This window comes from Zootoca vivipara, chromosome 2 (genome assembly GCF_963506605.1).
Source record: "Zootoca vivipara chromosome 2, rZooViv1.1, whole genome shotgun sequence".
Classification (NCBI taxonomy): Eukaryota; Metazoa; Chordata; class Lepidosauria; order Squamata; family Lacertidae; genus Zootoca; species Zootoca vivipara.
In genome coordinates this window covers 8861161-8879262 of record NC_083277.1, presented here as the reverse complement: position 1 = coordinate 8879262, position 18102 = coordinate 8861161, and the positions used below count along the sequence as shown (strand labels likewise).

At 47.2% G+C, this 18102-nt stretch overlaps 2 protein-coding genes across 2 annotated transcripts in view; both read right to left on the bottom strand.

The window, feature by feature from the left end:
* The window catches only part of LOC132591152 (zinc finger protein RFP-like), a 76225-nt gene that overhangs the window by 40291 nt on the left and 17832 nt on the right, over nucleotides 1-18102 (bottom strand). The window lies entirely within an intron of this gene.
* LOC132591580 (butyrophilin subfamily 1 member A1-like) lies at nucleotides 5321-9581 on the bottom strand. The gene is made up of 4 exons (XM_060270808.1): nucleotides 8790-9581; nucleotides 7611-7643; nucleotides 6847-6876; nucleotides 5321-6004 (listed from the first exon to the last, which is right to left on the bottom strand). Exons 1-4 carry the CDS (start codon nucleotides 9016-9018, stop codon nucleotides 5487-5489), a joined length of 810 nt encoding a protein of 269 aa, XP_060126791.1. The 5' UTR covers nucleotides 9019-9581; the 3' UTR covers nucleotides 5321-5486.

Below are 18102 nucleotides of genomic sequence, written 5' to 3'. Positions count from 1 at the left end.
CCCAAAGGGTACTCATCAATGGCTCCTCCTCATCCTGGAGAGTAGTGACTAGTGGGGTGCCACAGGGTTCTGTCTTGGGCCCAGTCTTGTTCAACATCTTTATCAATGACTTGGATGATGGGCTTGAGGGCATCCTGAGCAAGTTTGCAGATGACACCAAATTGGGAGGGGTGGCTAACACCCCAGAGGACAGGATCACACTTCAGAATGACCTTAACAGATTAGACAACTGGGCCAAAGCAAACAAGATGAATTTTAACAAGGAGAAATGTAAAGTACTACACTTGGGCAAAAAAAATGAAAGGCACAGATACAGGATGGGAGACACCTGGCTTGAGAGCAGTACATGTGAAAAGGATCTAGGAGTTTTGGTTGACCACAAACTTGACATGAGTCAGCAGTGTGATGCAGCAGCTAAAAAAGCCAATGCAATTCTGGGCTGCATCAATAGGAGTATAGCATCTAGATCAAGGGAAGTAATAGTACCACTGTATTCTGCTCTGGTCAGACCTCACCTGGAGTATTGTGTCCAGTTCTGGGCACCACAGTTCAAGAAGGATACTGATAAGCTGGAACGTGTCCAGAAGAGGGCAACCAAAATGGTCAAAGGCCTGGAAACGATGCCTTATGAGGAACGGCTTAGGGAGCTGGGTATGTTTAGCCTGGAGAAGAGAAGGTTAAGGGGTGATATGATAACCATGTTCAAATATATAAAAGGATGTCATATAGAGGAGGGTGAAAGGTTGTTTTCTGCTGCTCCAGAGAAGCGGACACGGAGCAACGGATTCAAACTACAAGAAAGAAAATTCCACCTAAACATTAGGAAGAACTTCCTGACAGTAAGAGCTGTTCGGCAGTGGAATTTGCTGCCAAGGAGTGTGGTGGAGTCTCCTTCTTTGGAGGTCTTTAAGCAGAGGCTTGACAGGTATATGTCAAGAATGCTTTGATGGTGTTTCCTGCTTGGCAGGGGGTTGGACTGGATGGCCCTTGTGGTCTCTTCCAACTCTATGATTCTATGATTCTATTCAGTTGGCAGACAGCCTATCACTTCCAAGCTACACTCCCAACCTCCTGGCTTGGTTGCTATTTCCTTCCCAACCTTCCAAAACAGCTCAGCTCAAGCCTTTCGCACGCCTCCTCCGCTGTCGGCATTGCATGCATTTCACAGACAATATAACAGCCAGACAAAGAATCCCAAACGTTCCCAAAACACCTTCAGTTAAGCTCCATAAACTCCAGCTGGGGAGGTGCCTGCCATCATAGAATCACAGAATTGTAGAGTTGCAAGGGACTCCCAAGGATCATCTAGTCAACCCCCTGCAAGGCAGGAACCTCAGAGAAAGCATCCGTGGCAGGTGACCACGTGGCATCATAACCCCCATGGCATTTAGTCAATCCTGAGAGAATCCCTCCCCTCCCCTGAGTTCAATGGCTTAATTAATTATGCAGATTTGGAGGAACATCAAGCATATATTTTTCTTTCTGGGGGAGGGAAATGAGATTAATAATAAAGGTAAGGAAGATCAGTCAGACAACAGGTGTGTGGCAGCTCTTGTGCCATTGTTCTGCCTGGATTTGACCCGCCGGAAATTAAACAGAAAATGACTTAAGGCTGATCCCTTCCCTCAAATCGAGGCCTCCTTTTGTAAACAGAACTTCGCAGCCTCAAAACGGAATCTCTTGGTGCAAACTAGATGGCATCGGTTTGGTTAAGAAGGCAATGAAATATAAAGCATTGTTATCAAAGTAAGAAAATTTACTGTCTTTAATTAGGTTTTGTACAAGCCGGATTTCGAAGGGGCAGAGGAACCAGAGAACAAATAGCAAACATGCGCTGGATTATGGAGAAAGCTAGAGAGTTCCAGAAAAAAACCATATACTTCTTCTTCATTGACTATGCAAAAGCCTTTGACTGTGTCAACCACAGCAAACTATGGCAAGTTCTTAAAGAAATGGGAGTGCCTGATCACCTCATCTGTCTCCTGAGAAATCTCTATGTGGGACAAGAAGCTACAGTTAGAACTGGATATGGAACAACTGATTGGTTCAAAATTGGGAAAGGAGTACAACAAGGTTGTATATTGTCTCCCTGCTTATTTAACTTATATGCAGAATTCATCATGTGAAAGGCTGGACTAGATGAATCCCAAAACGGAATTAAGATTGCTGGAAGAAATATCAACAACCTCAGATATGCAGATGACACAACCTTGATGGCAGAAAGTGAGGAGGAATTAAAGAACCTTTTAATGAGGGTGAAAGAGGAGAGCACAAAATATGGTCTGAAGGTCAACATCAAAAAAACCAAGATCATGGCCACTGGTCCCATCACCTCCTGGCAAATAGAAGGGGGAGAAATGGTGGCAGTGAGAGATTTTACTTTCTTGGGCTCCTTGATCACTGCAGATGGTGACAGCAGTCACGAAATTAAAAGACGCCTGCTTCTTGGGAGAAAAGCAATGACAAACCTAGTTGCTGTTTAGTCGTTTAGTCGTGTCCGAGTCTTCGTGACCCCCTGGACCAGAGCATGCCAGGCACTCCTGTCTTCCACTGCCTCCCGCAGTTTGGTCAAACTCATGTCCGTAGCTTCGAGAACACTGTCAGGGCCGGTGCGTCCATTTAGGCGAACTAGGCCATCGCCTAGGATGCCAAAATGGAGAGGGCCCTAACCAGCCCGCCCCCCAAAACCGCCGCGCCAACGCCCACCACCGCCGCCCTCGCCTGTGGCTTCCTTTCTTATTTTTTCTTCTCCCGACGTTGCCGGGTGAGGGGCGGGATAGCGAGGTGCCACGCTAGTGGGCCAGCGAGGAGGGGCGTCACGCCAGTCAGCCACTAGCGTGGCGCCTTGCTAGCCCGCCCCTCGCCCGGCAACATCGGGAGAGGAAAAAATAAGAAAGGAAGCTGCAGCCAGCAGCCTCGCTCGGCCGGCAGCTTCCTTTTTAATTTCTTCTTCTCCCAACGTTGCCGGGCGAGGGGCGGGCCAGCGAGGAGGGGCGTCATGCCAGTCAGCCACTAGTGTGGCGCCTCGCTAGCCCGCCCCTCGCCTGGCCGGCTGACCGACCGCAAAGCCCTCCTTGAAGGCGGCAGCAGCAGCGCCTTCAAGCCGTCCCACCGTCAGGGAGCGCGTACCGTAGCTCTGCCTGCCTCTCCAAAGGAGGCTGCGCTCCCTCTTTCTTTGGTTCTCGCCAAGGCAGGTGCTGGTGGCAGCTGCCTTCGCCGGACACCCCCCCCCCCAAAAAAAGCTCCAGTGAAGCCCCAGAAAGGTGCGGCCGAGATCCAAGGTGGGGCAGGCAACGTTGCGTCTCCTGGGCTTCACTTAGTCTCAATTTCGGATAGAGGAGCCAGCCAGCGGTGCCACTGTGCGCCGCGCGCCCAGAGCGCGTGGATGCCACACGAACAACTTCCAGCCTCGCCCAGTGTACGGATGCGAACCTCCCGGGAGAGGTTGGATCATTCTTGGGTCGCACTGGAGCCCTCTCAGGCCCCCAAGAACAAAGAAACAAAAGGGCCAGGATCGCAGGACGCACCGTTGGTGCCTTATTCCCTGCCCCTCCCATTAAACGTGTAACCATGGTAACCCTTCAGAGGTCTCTGAGCGTGTCCTCAAACCCAGAGTTGGCACTTTCCACTTTGGCTGGGTTCACACTCCCGTTTGCACTGAGCTCACTGCATTCCCAGCGCTGGGTTTTCAATTCCTGTCCACACGACCACATTTTTTATTCTCTCTCTCTCTCCTTCCTTATAAAATACTACTGTTCGCTGAGTTGTATCTCAAACCAGCTTCATGATGTTCCATCCTAAGTCATCTCTAGCCAAGGGGTGAATATACCTTTGTATAGGGTAAAAACATCAATGCCTGTCAGTGCTCCCTGGTGCATACACAAACAGAAGCAATTTTGACCCTAATGAAGCCATGCTGATGTGAACCCCTTAAGGGAGTAGGTGCTGTGAAATGTGGGGTGGGGGGCAACTGCACTGCTTTCTAAGACATTCAGAAACCTTTGGACAAGGTACTTCAGCAATCTCTTCTCAAGTAAGGCTTAACAGTCATAGAGCAGAAGTCCTCATAGGGATTAGGTTAAGAAACAAGAAGCAGAGAATAGGAACAGACAATTCACTGAATGTAGAAGGTGGAATCCATTAAGGAACAGTATTGGGAATGGGACTTGTGCCTCTGGAGAGCTGCCTGAAGCCGCTGAGTTCGGCGCCCCTGATGGGGGGGGGGCAGAAGGTGATCTCGCCTAGGGCGCAAAAAACCCTAGCACCGGCCCTGAACACTGTCCAACCATCTCAACCTCTGTCGTCCCCTTCTCCTTGTGCATCATCAGGGTATTTTCCAGGGAGTCTTCTCTTCTTATGAGGTGGCCAAAGTATTGGAGCCTCAGCTTCAGGATCTGTCCTTCCAGTGAGCACTCAGGGCTGATTTCCTTCAGAATGGATAGGTTTGATCTTCTTGCAGTCCATGGGACTCTCAAGAGGCTCCTCCAGCACCATAATTCAAAAGCATCAATTCTTCAGTGATCAGCCTTCTTGATGGTCCAGCTCTCACTTCCATACATCACTAGTGGGAAAACCATTTAGTCAAAACTCTCCACTATGACCTGTCCATCTTGGGGGGCCCTGCACAGCATAGCTTATAGCTTCTCTGAGTTCTTCAAGCCCCTTCGCCACGACAAGGCATTGATCTATGAAGGGGGACAAACCTAGACAGCATCTTAAAAAGCAGAGACATCACCTTGCCAACAAAGGTCCATATAGTTAAAGCCATGGTTTTCCCAGTAGTGATGTATGGAAGTGAGAGCTGGACCATAAAGAAGGCTGATTGCCGAAGAATTGAGGCTGAATGGCACTGTTGACGATTTAACACATGCAGAGACCATCAAGGCATACATACATACACACACAAGCACGTTCTTTTACATTTTCTTCCTATCTAAGATTTCCAGAGCAAGGAGCTATCCTGCCTGACGTGGGTGAAGGGGTTCATTTTTTAGTCCTCTGTTAATCCAATGATGCATGCGTTTTCATAGCTGCATAAGGTCTTGTGGGGAGAGGAAGGTTTCCTAGAATTGCAGAGTTGCGAGGGGCCCTGAGGGTCATCTAGTCCCACCCCCTGCAGTGCAGGAAACATTTGCCGAACGTGGGGCTCGAACCCATAACCCTGGGATTAAGTCTCGTGTTCTGCCAAATCAGACATCTCAAAAGGAAAACAAAACTGAAGGTGAGGAAATTTATTAGGACTCCTAAAAGTGTGACTGTCTCTTCAAGAAGTAAGCTGCAGGGGGAATTCTGGGGAATAGGACATGCAAAGTAAGAGCAAATCCAGTTTTGTTTTGTTATTTCTGCTGATTATGACTGGAATGAATCCTCTCAAAGGGTCCTTGAAAAACTGCCCAACGTGCTCTTGGCGTGTAAATGTTTTTTATACAAGTCACTCTGGTCTGCAGAGAAACTCCTGCTGGGCCTGAGAGGCAGATTTAGTCTCCTCAGGTGATACTGAGGTGGGTTTGAAAGTCATCCAGATAAAAGAAAGGGAAGAGGGTCTCTCGAGAGAACGAGGCTTCTGAGAACGTGTAGAGTTCGGCTCCTGAGTCAGCGTCAGAAAAAGACACACGTCCCCCTTCATAGTCCAGAGTCACCCGGATCCTCCTGGGCTTCTCATTCAGGGACAGAGGAGAAGAAGAAGGGGAGGTGCAGGCAAAGTACTCACCAAGCCACTTCCCCACTGCCCAGACCCCTCCCTCAGTCCTTAAGTTGAAGAAGCCCTTTCTCTCCACAGACTTCCTGGCAACCCCCACATCCCACCATTCCCCACTTCCCACATTGACTTCCCAGAAATGTCTGCCTGCTGTGAATCCCTCACGTCCCAACACAGAAGGCCGGTCACTGAATCTCTCAGGATTGTTGGGCAGGACTTGCCTTTCATCTCCCAATCTGACACTTTTCTGATCCTTGGACAGGATGAGCCTAGGATGGGCTGTGTCTGGATCCAGAGTCACATTTGCTGTTGGGGAGAAGATGAGGGAAAGAGAAGATTAGGCAGAGTCAGCCAAGAGACAGAAACAGACAACTTGTAAAAAACAAAAACAAAAAACCAAAACCCCCAGATTCCCTTTCAGATCAATGGGATTTTTTTGCATCACATGCAAGACTGAGACTCCCTGCAGACTTTCATCAGAATAAATATCTTCCTTGTTGGTTTTTAGATCAGTTTTCTTCACTTTCTTATATTTGATGTGTATTGTGTCTGCCCTCCTCTCAACCCAGGCATTTTCTAAGAGGAAAAACCACACAGGAAACCTTTTACCCAGCTCTTCTGTGTTAGTGCAGGGGAAAAAGAGGAGAATTGGAGGAGGCAGGAAAGGAGAGAAGCTGCTTTCCTCTGACAATATCTGTGGTCTTTGGTGACCTCTGGTTGGGGCATGGGATGAGGACCCCCCTGTAGTAGTAGTAGTAGTAGTAGTAGTAGTAGTAGTAGTAGTAGTAATAATATCATCACACTTTCCTACCGCCCTTCAACCATTGGTCTCAGGGTGGTAAAAATACAACATAAAAACAAATATAGGTGCCCCCTCACTTTCGCAGGGGTCATGTTTTGGGCCCACAAAAGTAAAAAAAATCACACTAAGTGGGGAGCCTGTTTATTCCTGCTCTCCATCTCTCTCCCACTTGGTCTCTCCTTGCCTTCCTCCCATCTTGGAAGTTTAGGGCTTGCCGCCAGGGAAGAGAAGGCAGGTGGCAGGGCAATTTTACAAAGGACTGCTTATTATAGGCTTCTCTTTTGGATTGAATATTTACCATGAGACTAGTTCCCTGGGGGAAAGGGGGAATAACTCAAAAGGTTACCTCTCTGAAGATTTCTGAATGACTGAACATCTGAGGAAGCAAAAAGACACGCTTAACAGGCTACAATGCAATAGCTAAAAAATAATATATATATTTTGACAAAACATCACCATAACATAGCATCTGTTGCTTCCTTATTTCAAGCAAAATATTAAATCATAGAACAAATAATTGCAAAGATGACAACTGTAGGTCTAAGGAATTAAAACAACTAGCATGTTTAGCTGTTATTCCTGCATTGCAGGGGGTTGGACTAGATGATCCTTGGGATCCTTTCAAACTCAGAAATGGAAACCATACTAGAAAATGGCGGAATACAAAATGCAAGGGAGGTTCCCTATACATGAGAACTCGACAAGATGGACATTGGACTGATCCTGCAGGATTCTCCTTAAGGACTTTTGTAAGATATTGTAAGTCTCTGAGACTTTTTCCTACAATCAAGCAGTATATGAATTTTATGAAAGAAAGCAAAATCTATAAAATTGAGGGGGAAACCAGAATAATAGTCTATAGGCAGGAATGGAACTCAAGACTGGTGTGCAGGTTCTTTGCAGGGACAAGCTCTGCACCCAATCCAAGCCTTCAAACCCCCTCCCAGTTAATTCATGGGACAGACAAAGAACCCAAACACCACTAGAGGACTGTTACCCAGAGTTACGCCATTGATGGGGGTCTCAAAGTCTGCGGAACAGACGGTTCAACACCCATGAAATATCAATCCCAATCCCTCCTGTAAAATTGTTCCTCCCCTGGAAATTTACCCTTTTGAATCTGTTTTCTGTATAACACAGCATCTGAGGAAGCAAAAAGATATAAAGTGTAAGGGCAACACTCTTCCATCAGAAATAAATCTCCATACAAAAGTAACACTTAATAACGTGGCATCCTTAAATTAAAGTACAATTATTAAATATTAATTAAATTGTACAAAAATTAATTAAAAACTAGAACATCATAGTAAGAATCTATGAAAATAACTAAAGCTTTAAACAGAATATTCAGCATGAATCCTGATGGTCTTTGAGCTTTGTCCCTGAAATTGGGCTCTACATTCTTGGACTGGAGGGGAGGCAGAGCAATAGGAATCTTGTAAAAAGAGGCAGAGGGAAGATCAGGGGTCCCCAGACTAAGGCCCGGGGGTCGGATGCAGCCCAATCGCCTTCTAAATCCGGCTCACGGACGGTCAGGAATCAGCATGTTTTTACATGAGTAGAACATGTCCTTTTATTTAAAATGCATCTCTGGGTTATTTGTGGGGCATAGGAGTTCATTCATATTTTTTTCCAAATTATAGTCCGCCCCCCCCCCAAAGGTCTGAAGGACAGTGGACTGGCCCCCTGCTCAAAAAGTTTGCTGACCCCTGGGGAGGATGGAGGCAGCCTTAAAATCTTCCCAAGGAAAGTGGTGCAGGAAATTATTAAAGCCATAACTGTGAAACAGAAGGAGAAGTGAAGGTTGATGAGGAAGGATTGGCATGGCTCTCAGGCAAAAGGAAGGCCCTTTCTCACAAAAGTTCTACAAACCTTTAAGGTTGTTAAGCATAATTGTGCCCTTTGGGGCTCATGTGCTCTTGCTTCCACTCTCAATGTGGGACCTCTCAGGAGATTTTGACTCATGAAGCACTAGATATGGCAGCTGCAGGGGGACGTCTGAGGAGGAGACGTCTCAAGCCATGGCTCCAATGTTGAGAAACAAGCCTGAGCAGGAGGCAGAGGGGGAACTGGGGGCTTCTCAAGGCCCTTTGACTCCATTCAGAGCAGGAGAACCTCCAAAAGGACAACCCCAGAACCAAAATGAAAAGGAGGTTCCTTAGAATTGTAAACAGAAGAACATGGGAGGAAAAAATCCTGACTTTGCTCTACACTCTGTTTCAGCCATGTTCGGTTCTGAAGAAGTAATAGAATTCCCAGTGTGAAATCCTGGCAGGCATTAGTCATTACCCTTCAATTGTTTCATTGCATCTTCCACAAGGTGATTTAGATCACAGGATTCCAAGATCCTGTTCCTCAGCTCTGGAAGGAAAGCAAGTGGGTTCTCTGGACTCTCTCGTTTCTCATACCTGGTGAAAAGAAAAACAATGAATGGCCCGATTGTGGCACCGTCTCCCAAATTATTGCAGGAGATCTCAATAACATGAAGAAAGTGAAAGTTTATTTCCCAACAGGTCATTTTCAGAATTCAACTTTAACTCGTGACTCACATCCAGTCCATCACCCACCTCCAAGCATTTCAACTTCCTGCCCTGACTGAGAAGGAATATTGGGATAAAGCTGGGTGTCCACCACAGATTGGGGAGACCTCAGTCCAAAACCCCTGAGGAAAGCTGTCAGTGGCTTCGTAAGGATGCTAAACAGCACAAGGGACAAGATGTAACCCCAAGCGACACCACTGTAGGGCTCCCATGGCTTCCAATGATGCTGCCCCATAACAACTTTCTGGGAAGGTCCCAGGATGCAAGAACCAAACCCCTGAAGTGGAATGCCTGCCATCTCTCCATCCCTGAGCAACAGACCTTCCCTCCCTAAGTGCCTCAAAGGGGCTGAGTTACCAGAGTTGGGGGGCTTCTAGTTGGACATGGAAATATGTTGGTACTTCCTAAGCACTTCCCAAGCATCTTTGGGACCAAAGTCCATGAACAGAAAGTGCAAGAGAAAGAAAAGAGCCCCCATCCCTGTGTGAAGTAATGTGGGGAGGGAGGAGGCAGTTGACATTGAACCTTGGAGGGAGAATTGGGGGGGCTACAAGTTCAAAAGAGGGGGCTCTGCTTTTACATTTGAGGTGCTGCAGGGAGTGAGTCCTACAGTCTCTCCCCTGCAACCCCTGGAGGGCTATTTTTAGGTTCTTGCATCCCAGCCTCATGGAGGGATGCTAATTGGAATGAGCCAGATCCACTTACCTCTGCAAGGTGCTTCTCACATCCTAAAGGGAAAAAGAGAAGGGAATTTACTGCACACCACAGGCCACACTAGGAAGACCGCTCAGACCCTGGCCCTTGGATGTCAGTCTGCCTTGTACATGCCAAGGTTTTGGGTAAGGATGGTGCAATCAGCCAGTTTTCATTTCTCACAGCTTTTATTTTTCCAATCTGAAATTATTAATTGTTCCAATATCAGGTTCTCCACATTTCCACATCATTTTGCCATTATTGCTTAAAATCCTTATGAAAATCCACCAGCATTTTTGGGAAATTTCACTTTTGTGAGTTCAAGAGAAGATTCCACCCCATCTCTTGTCTTACATTATAATTTATTAATTTTAATCCAGTTTGCATTGTGCAATTCAGACATACGTAAACCTACAGGATAATCCTGCCAGGGCGCTATCCCAAATTGTCTCCCATAGAAGTCCCCAAATTTCAAATTCTATTTTCCATCGGGAAGTAAAAAAAAAAGCACCTGCAGCATAAAATGCCTCCAAAGGGGTAATAAAACAGCTCAGTGTTTCTTTGGGCTCCTCCAGACCTCTGCTTTTCCTGTGTCCAGAAAACACAAGTAGCTTTGCCCTGCCACTTTCCCTCAGGAAAAACCTTGCTCCAAAGCAAATATCAATGATGTTTGCTGTCATTCAGCAGTAAACAGTGGGTTTTTCTGGAGGAAAGGGGTGGGACAAGCAGCAGTCTGGATGAGTCCCTCTGTCTTGCTCTTTGGTGACTGTGACTGAGCACCTTTTGGGGCCTATCTGTATCCATAGGGAATTGGATCAACCAAGACGTTTTGGAGGGAACGGGAAGAGAAGCTTGGTCAAGAGACTGGCTCATGTTGGAAGGAGGTCTGAATGCATCCTTGGCAAAGCCCAGCACAGGGCAGGAAGGCAGCTTTGCCCAGGAGGAAGGCATTTGGAGACAAATCATCAGCAAAGAGCAGAAAATCACCACCCGCTCCATCAAGAACACAGAAGAATCTCTAGTCCGCATTCAGGTGATTTAAGCATCCCAGGTCTCTTGGGTCTTCCTGTCCATTACAAACCTGACTAGAGGCTCCATCATCTGAGTACCTGCACTCTTTGCATACATGTAAGGGGCACAGAAAGGATTGGAGGCAACCTTTTCATGTATCCTCTGGCTGTTCCTGCCACCTTTTTACCTGCAGGAGTTCACTCACTGGCTGCTGACCCTTCTCCTCCATCTCCTGGATGATCTTCTCAAGAGAGGAGAGTTTCCTGGAGAGTCTGGCCAGCTGCTCATCCCTTCTCCCTGAAATCTCCTTCTCCACCTCTTCCACATGAGTCAGCAGGCGCTTTTCTTCTTCTTCCAGGAACTGGCGCAGTTCTCTGAACTTCTCCACAGTCTTCAACCTCTCCGTTTCTGTTAATTTCTGCAGGAAAAGAGGAGGTCTGAGTGTGGAAGGAGCCATGGATGTTCCCTGCATGTTTTTGGGCATGGCATAACCAGAGTTCATGCCTGTTCAGAGAACACCCATGGACTTAAAACACCCCTCAGTTTAGACTGGGGCCATTTAGGTGTAGGAAGACCAACAGAAACAGAGGAGGATGAGAAAGTGCAGAGTTTATCCCCATAGTTCCTTGAATTTCCTAAAGATGAACAATAGCCCACATTCAGAAAGACAACTCTTTTGTAATATTTACGGTAAATCAGGATTTGAATCCAACTGCTCCCACCCTCTCAGCTCACAATTCCTCAGACTTCTCCTTGACTGCTATTCACATAATAAACGACAATGGGAAATACATTGTTACCTCGAGTTACAAACGCCTCAGGTTACAAACGCTGCAGGTTACAAACTCCGCTAACCTGCAAGAGTTACCTCGAGTTGAGAACTTTGCCCCAGGATGAGAACGGAAAGAACGGACCTCCAGAACGAATTAAGTTCATAACTAAAGGTACCACTGTAAACTCAAATTAGCTGCCTTGGTCCAGTATACCTGAAAGAGTGTCTCCACTCCTATCGTTCTGCCCGGACACTAAGGTTCAGTGCCGAGAGCCTTCTGGCGGTTCCCTCACTGTGAGAAGCCAAGTTACAGGGAATCAGGCAGAGGGCCTTCTTGGTAGTGGCACCCACCCTGTGGAATGCCCTCCCACCGGATGTCAAAGAGAAAAACAACTACTAGACTTTTAGCAGACATCTGAAGGCAGCCCTGTTCAGGGAAGCCTTTAATGTTTAATAGATTATTGTATTTTATTTACAGGTAGGTAGCTGTGTTGGTCTGAGTCGAAGCAAAATAAAAAAAATTCCTTCAGTAGCACCTTAAAGACCAACTAAGTTTTTATTTTGGTATGAGCTTTCGTGTGCATGCACACTTCTTCAGATACACTGGAAACGGAAGTGTCAGGCCCTTAGATATATATATATACAGAGGGTGGTGGGGGTGGGTGGGGATGGGTGATGGGCTGATGGGAGTGGTAAACCTGTGGATGGCTGTTAACGGCTGCTGATGGCTGCAATTAGTCCTGGGGGGAAAAACAAGGGCTGAGGTGCTAAAGAAAGCTTGATCATGCATAATGAGATAAGAATCCAATGTCTCTATTCATCCCAGGTGGCTCCATGGTTTTAAGCTTGGTAATTAGTTCCAATTCAGCAACTTCTCTTTCCAGTCTGTTCCTGAAATTTCTCTGTAATAAAACAGCTGCTTTGAGATCTTGTATAGAATGTCCTGGGAGAGTGAAGTGTTCTCCTACTGGTTTCTCTGTCTTATGGTTCCTGATGTCAGATTTATGTCCATTTATCCTTTGGCGTAGGGTTTGGCCTGTTTGTCCAATATAGAGAGCTGAAGGGCACTGTGTATGCCATCAAATGCCAACAGTGCATGCACACGAAAGCTCATACCAAAATAAAAACTTAGTTGGTCTTTAAGGTGCTACTGAAGGAATTTTTTGTATTTTATTATTCTGTTGGAAGCTGCCCAGAGTGGCTAATTTGCTATTGCTGAAAAAATATGGAGACCAAAACAGAGCAATCCTTTGAAATTCACACCTCTGAATTGTGCAAGGTTGACCCAGCCAGGTAATGTTCACAAAAAATGTATTTATGAGGCTAAAGTACATATAAAAATATTTATACAAGGAAGTAGCTACCCTAACATCTGATTCATTTGCAGCATAATAAATGAACAAACAAACAAACAAACAAACAAACAAACTGATATATAAAAATGAGAAATGGGGAGAAGCTGAAATGGGCAGATTTCCCCATCCCTCCTCAGTCCTGATGACATTCTTCAAGTGCTTGTTCCCTCACTAGTAACAATAGTATACTATATATACTATATATTACTATATATTACTATATATTATATTGTATAATAGTATACAATAGACCTGGTTTGAACAGAGATATCGGGTTCTTATCTCATTATACATGATAAGCGATCTTCAGCCATCTCCACCCTTGCTTTTTCATGCAAAACCATTTGCAGTCGTTTCCGGTCATCAACAGCTATCAGTCAGTCAATCACCCATTTCCACCACCCTTCTGAGTGATCCCCCCTCCCCATCCCCACCCCTCCCCACCCCTTCTCTACATAAGTGCCTGGAGACTTCCATTTCACTGTATCTGAAGAAGTGTGCATGCACACGAAAGCTCATACCAAAATAAAAACTTAGTTGGTCTTTAAGGTGCTACTGAAGGAATTTTTTTATTTTAGTAACAATAGTGACACTTACAAGGAGGTCTTTGCTTTCCTTGTCCAGGTCTGCTTGATAGGCCAGAATTTCCTCTCTCTCTTTCCTCAGGATCTCCAGGTGGTGACAGATCTCTCCCTAGAAAGAAAAGGAAAAACTCAGGTTTGATTGACACACACAGAGAGATGAATATTACACTGGCTTATTGGGCTCGGTGGCCTTGCTATAATAGCAAAGCAGTTTACTGGAGGAAATAAGAGTCTAGAGGTTTTCAAGCTTTTTGGGTCCACAGCTCCCTAAAACAACTACATTCTTTCTGTGGTGTCCCTGTGGGGCTCAGGATCCTAGTTAGGTCCCCCCTTGCTTTCAGAGCTTGCAGCCTCTCACCCTTTCTCAAACACCCTCCCTTGCGGAATGCTCTCTCAGCCTCCTCTCCTCTCCCCTCTCTTTAGGAGTCCTCCTCTTGGATAAAAGGGGCACGACTGCCCTTACTTAAAATGGCCGCCGGAGCCTCACATGTGACACAACGGCCACTAAATTATAAAGCGAAAACCCCTCGCTGTGCCCCCAAGTGTGTGTTAGGAGAAATGAGGAATGACTGCCTAATGCTGCCAGGCGTTTATTAATGCAGCCGCCGGGAGAGGCTTTGGGCTTGGGGGGTTGAATGGCTGTTTTGGTGGTTGCTGGACAGTTGCTCCCCCCACCCTACGTCAGCCCATGACCTATTTGGGCTCCTCCTCCCCCCCACCTACCATCCAGGGCTCCATTCGGGATAGTATTTAAAGGGCTGTAGACTGAGGCCTGGCCTGTAAAATGGAGCCGAGGCCTAGTCTTTAGGCTGTAAAGTAGAGGCGAGGCCTTGGCTTGGGCTAGTATTAAAATGTGACCTGAGGCCTCTGCCCTGTATCTCCATTCCTTGGCCCTGGCCTGACTCTGTGGGTTGTCTGGTAATGGCTGCCTTGTGCATTAGTCTGTCAAATGGAGGGTAATAGGCCCCCTTCAGATCCCCATGAGCCTCAGAGTCCCCCTGTTTTTGTCTTGTGGTTATTTGGTGGGGGATTTTTTGGGGTAGTGGTGCTAAATTTTAAAGTAAAAACCCCTTGCTGTGCCCCCAAGTGCGTTGCTGTGGGTTATTCCCCCACCCGGGCCTAGTGGGGGCCTGGCAGGGGGCTACATAAAACAAAGGCCTGTGCTGCGACCCGCAATCCAGGCGCTCACCCTCTCTCCCCCCCCCCGGGCCTAGTGGAGACCTAGCAGCCTGGCAGGGGCCTAGGGGTCTGATAATGGCCGCCTTGGTGGTTTCAGTTGCATGGTTGATGATTTCATTTGGTTTGTGGGTGTGGCTTAGATTTCACAGGAAGGGAGGGAGTGGAGGAGAGTATAACGCCACTTGAGGGCGCTGTTTGACTTGGTGGAAAACCAGGTTTCTACCTGCCCACATGCAAAATTTGAGGGTTTTTTGTCCCCAACAACCCTCGGGGAGTGGCCTGGATCGTTGTGTCAAAATTTCAGGACGATCGGTCAAGCGGTTACGAAAAAAAGTGCGGCCGACAATTTCAAGATTTTTACATTTTTATATATATAGATGTCATATAGAGGAGGGAGAAAGGTTGTTTTCTGCTGCTCCAGAGCAGCGGACACAGAGCAATGGATTCAAACTACAAGAAAGAAGATTCCACCTAAACATTAGGAAGAACTTCCTGACAGTAAGAGCTGTTCGGCAGTGGAATTTGCTACCAAGGAGTGTGGTGGAGTCTCCTTCTTTGGAGGTCTTTAAGCGGAGGCTTGACAGGCATATGTCAGGAATGCTTTGATGGTGTTTCCTGCTTGGCAGGGGGTTGGACTGGATGGCCCTTGTGGTCTCTTCCAACTCTTATGATTCTATGAATTCCTGGCCACCAGTCCCCCCCCCCCCAGCTGATCCCTTGCTACTCTCTGCTTTGCAGGGCATTGAAGAAACATCCTGCTAGCCTTAGTTGTGTACGTGCAATTTACATTTGTAGTGTTCTTAATAGGTGCAAAGCAACCTTGCTGGGGGATGCGGACAAGGTTAACCGCTTCTCTCCCTACCACGGTCCCACTTCAAATATTTTAAGCTGCTGTATTTCAAGGGAAGATCCCTTTGTTCCCCTGGCAGAGATAAAGACTTCCTCCTCCCAGACCTCAGGCTTCCCCTTAGCTGCTTTTTATGTAATAAACAACCAATTAATGCCATGCTTACTTCGGACCTGAATTTCTCCCCCTCAAGATCCAGGGATCTCCTACCTTGTATTCCTCAAAAGCCTCCTCTAGAGGAATCACCTTGTGATTTTCATGTTCCTTTGCTTTGTCACACACCACGCAGATGGGGGCTTCGTGGACTTTGCAGAAGAGCTTCAGGGGCTCCTGGTGCTTCTCACAGAATCTCCCTTTCCCCCCCTCCTCCCTCCTTCCCCTCTTGAAGGCTGAGATTCTTGGCTATTTCAACCACGTTAGCCAATTGCTGAAGCTCAACATCAAAAAAACCAAGATCATGGCCACTGGTCCCATCACCTCCTGGCAAATAGAAGGGGAAGAAATGGAGGCAGTGAGAGATTTCACCTTCTTGGGCTCCTTGATCACTGCAGATGGTGACAGCAGTCACGAAATTAAAAGACGCCTGCTTCTTGGGAGAAAAGCAATGACAAACCTAGACAGCATCTTAAAAAGCAGAGACATCACCTTGCCGACAAAGGTCCGTATAGTTAAATCTATGGTTTTCCCAGTAGTGATGTATGGAAGTGAGAGCTGGACCATAAAGAAGGCTGATCGCCGAAGAATTGATGCTTTTGAATTATGGTGCTGGAGGAGACTCTTGAGAGTCCCGTGGACTGCAAGAAGATCAAACCTATCCATTCTTCAGGAAATCAGCCCTGAGTGCTCCCTGGAAGGACAGATCGTGAAGCTGAGGCTCCAATACTTTGGCCACCTCATGAGAAGAGAAGAATCCTTGGAAAAGACCCTGATGTTGGGAAAGATTGAGGGCACTAGGAGAAGGGGACGACAGAGGACGAGATGGTTGGACAGTGTTCTCGAAGCTACGAACATGAGTTTGACCAAACTGCGGGAGGCAGTGCAAGACAGGAGTGCCTGGCGTGCTATGGTCCATGGGGTCACGAAGAGTCGGACACGACTAAACGACTAAACAACAACAGCCAATTGCCGGTTGGGGATGAGACTCCTTCTCTGGACTCTTTCTCTGCACTGAGGGCAGGAAGCCTCTGCCTCCGATTCCCCCCAGCACTGGATCAAGCAGGATCGGCAGAAGTTGTGCCCACACTCTGCAATGATCACTGGATCCTTAAAATATTCCAGGCAGATGGAGCAAGTGGTTTCATCGCAAAGATTCTGGACGGGACGCCCAGCAGCAGCCATGGCTCCCTCGCCCCAAAGACCCGCGTTAAGTTTCACTTTCTCAGTTTTTAGTCATTGCTTGTTTCCTTTCCAGGAAATGACTCAGAAACTCAGTGACCACGTGGTCCTTAAAAAAAAAAGTGTGTCCCCAGATCTTTGCAGTTGCTGAATGTTTTATTCTTCATTGCTTCCCATGCTTTTGATTACACATACAAGCACACAGGTACTTAGTAAGTTGTGGTATTCATACTGTAACATTTTCATTCATAGGCTTCCTTGGCCTTTTTGAATTGGAGAACATCTGCTGCTGCCCTAAATGGACGGGAGTTTTGATTTAGCAAACGGGACTTGATCCCCTCAATATAACTCCTTCATTGCACATTTATTCAAAATCCAATTGAAACTATCCTAGTTTAATGAGCGCCACAAATTTGATGAACTTGTTCCAGTGAGGCTAGCTTTTCCAAGTCTGGCGGTCATTTCCACCCCCACCCCTCCCCTTTCCCAGGGGGTAGTACCGCCCACTCTGGGAAGCACCGCTTGAAACACGGCCATGAGCACCTTAAATTCAGCGCAGAAACAACCGGGCAGACAATGCAGCTGTTTGAGGGGTTCTAGGAGTACCAGCGTGTTATGGAATTGGGGGGGGGGTGCCACTGGCACATAAGCCAGAGCCCAGGTCCGTCCGTCCCTCTCAGAGGCACACACGGGCATGAGACCTTGAGCTCGGGGGGCTTGTCCCCTTTTCCTCTTCAATGTCCCACCAAGCAGCACACAAACCTCAAGAATAAAGTTCTACCCTTGCTCCCTGTTTAAACCCGCCAAGCCTAGGTGGGTAGACCGGACAACTGAACTCTATATCTGCATAGTGGTGTGCCTCAGTCAATCAGGACGGTATTCAGTTCGCAGACAGCCTATCACTTCCAAGCTACGCTCCCAACCTCCTGGCTTGGTCGCTATTTCCTTCCCAACCTTCCAAAACACCTCAGCTCAAGCCTTTCGCACGCCTCCGCCGCTTTCTGCATTGCATGCATTTCACAGGCAGAGTCCCGCCATATAACAGCCAGACAAAGAATCCCAAACGTTCCTAAAACACCTTCGGTTAAGCTCCATAAACTCCAGCTGGGGAGGTGCCTGCCATCAGAGAATCACAGAATTGTAGAGTTGGAAGGGACTCCCAAGGATCATCTAGTCAACCCCCTGCAAGGCAGGAATCTCAGAGAAAGCATCCGTGGCAGGTGGCCATGTGGCATCATAACCCCCATGGCATTTAGTCAATCCCAAGAAAATCCCGCCCCTCCCCT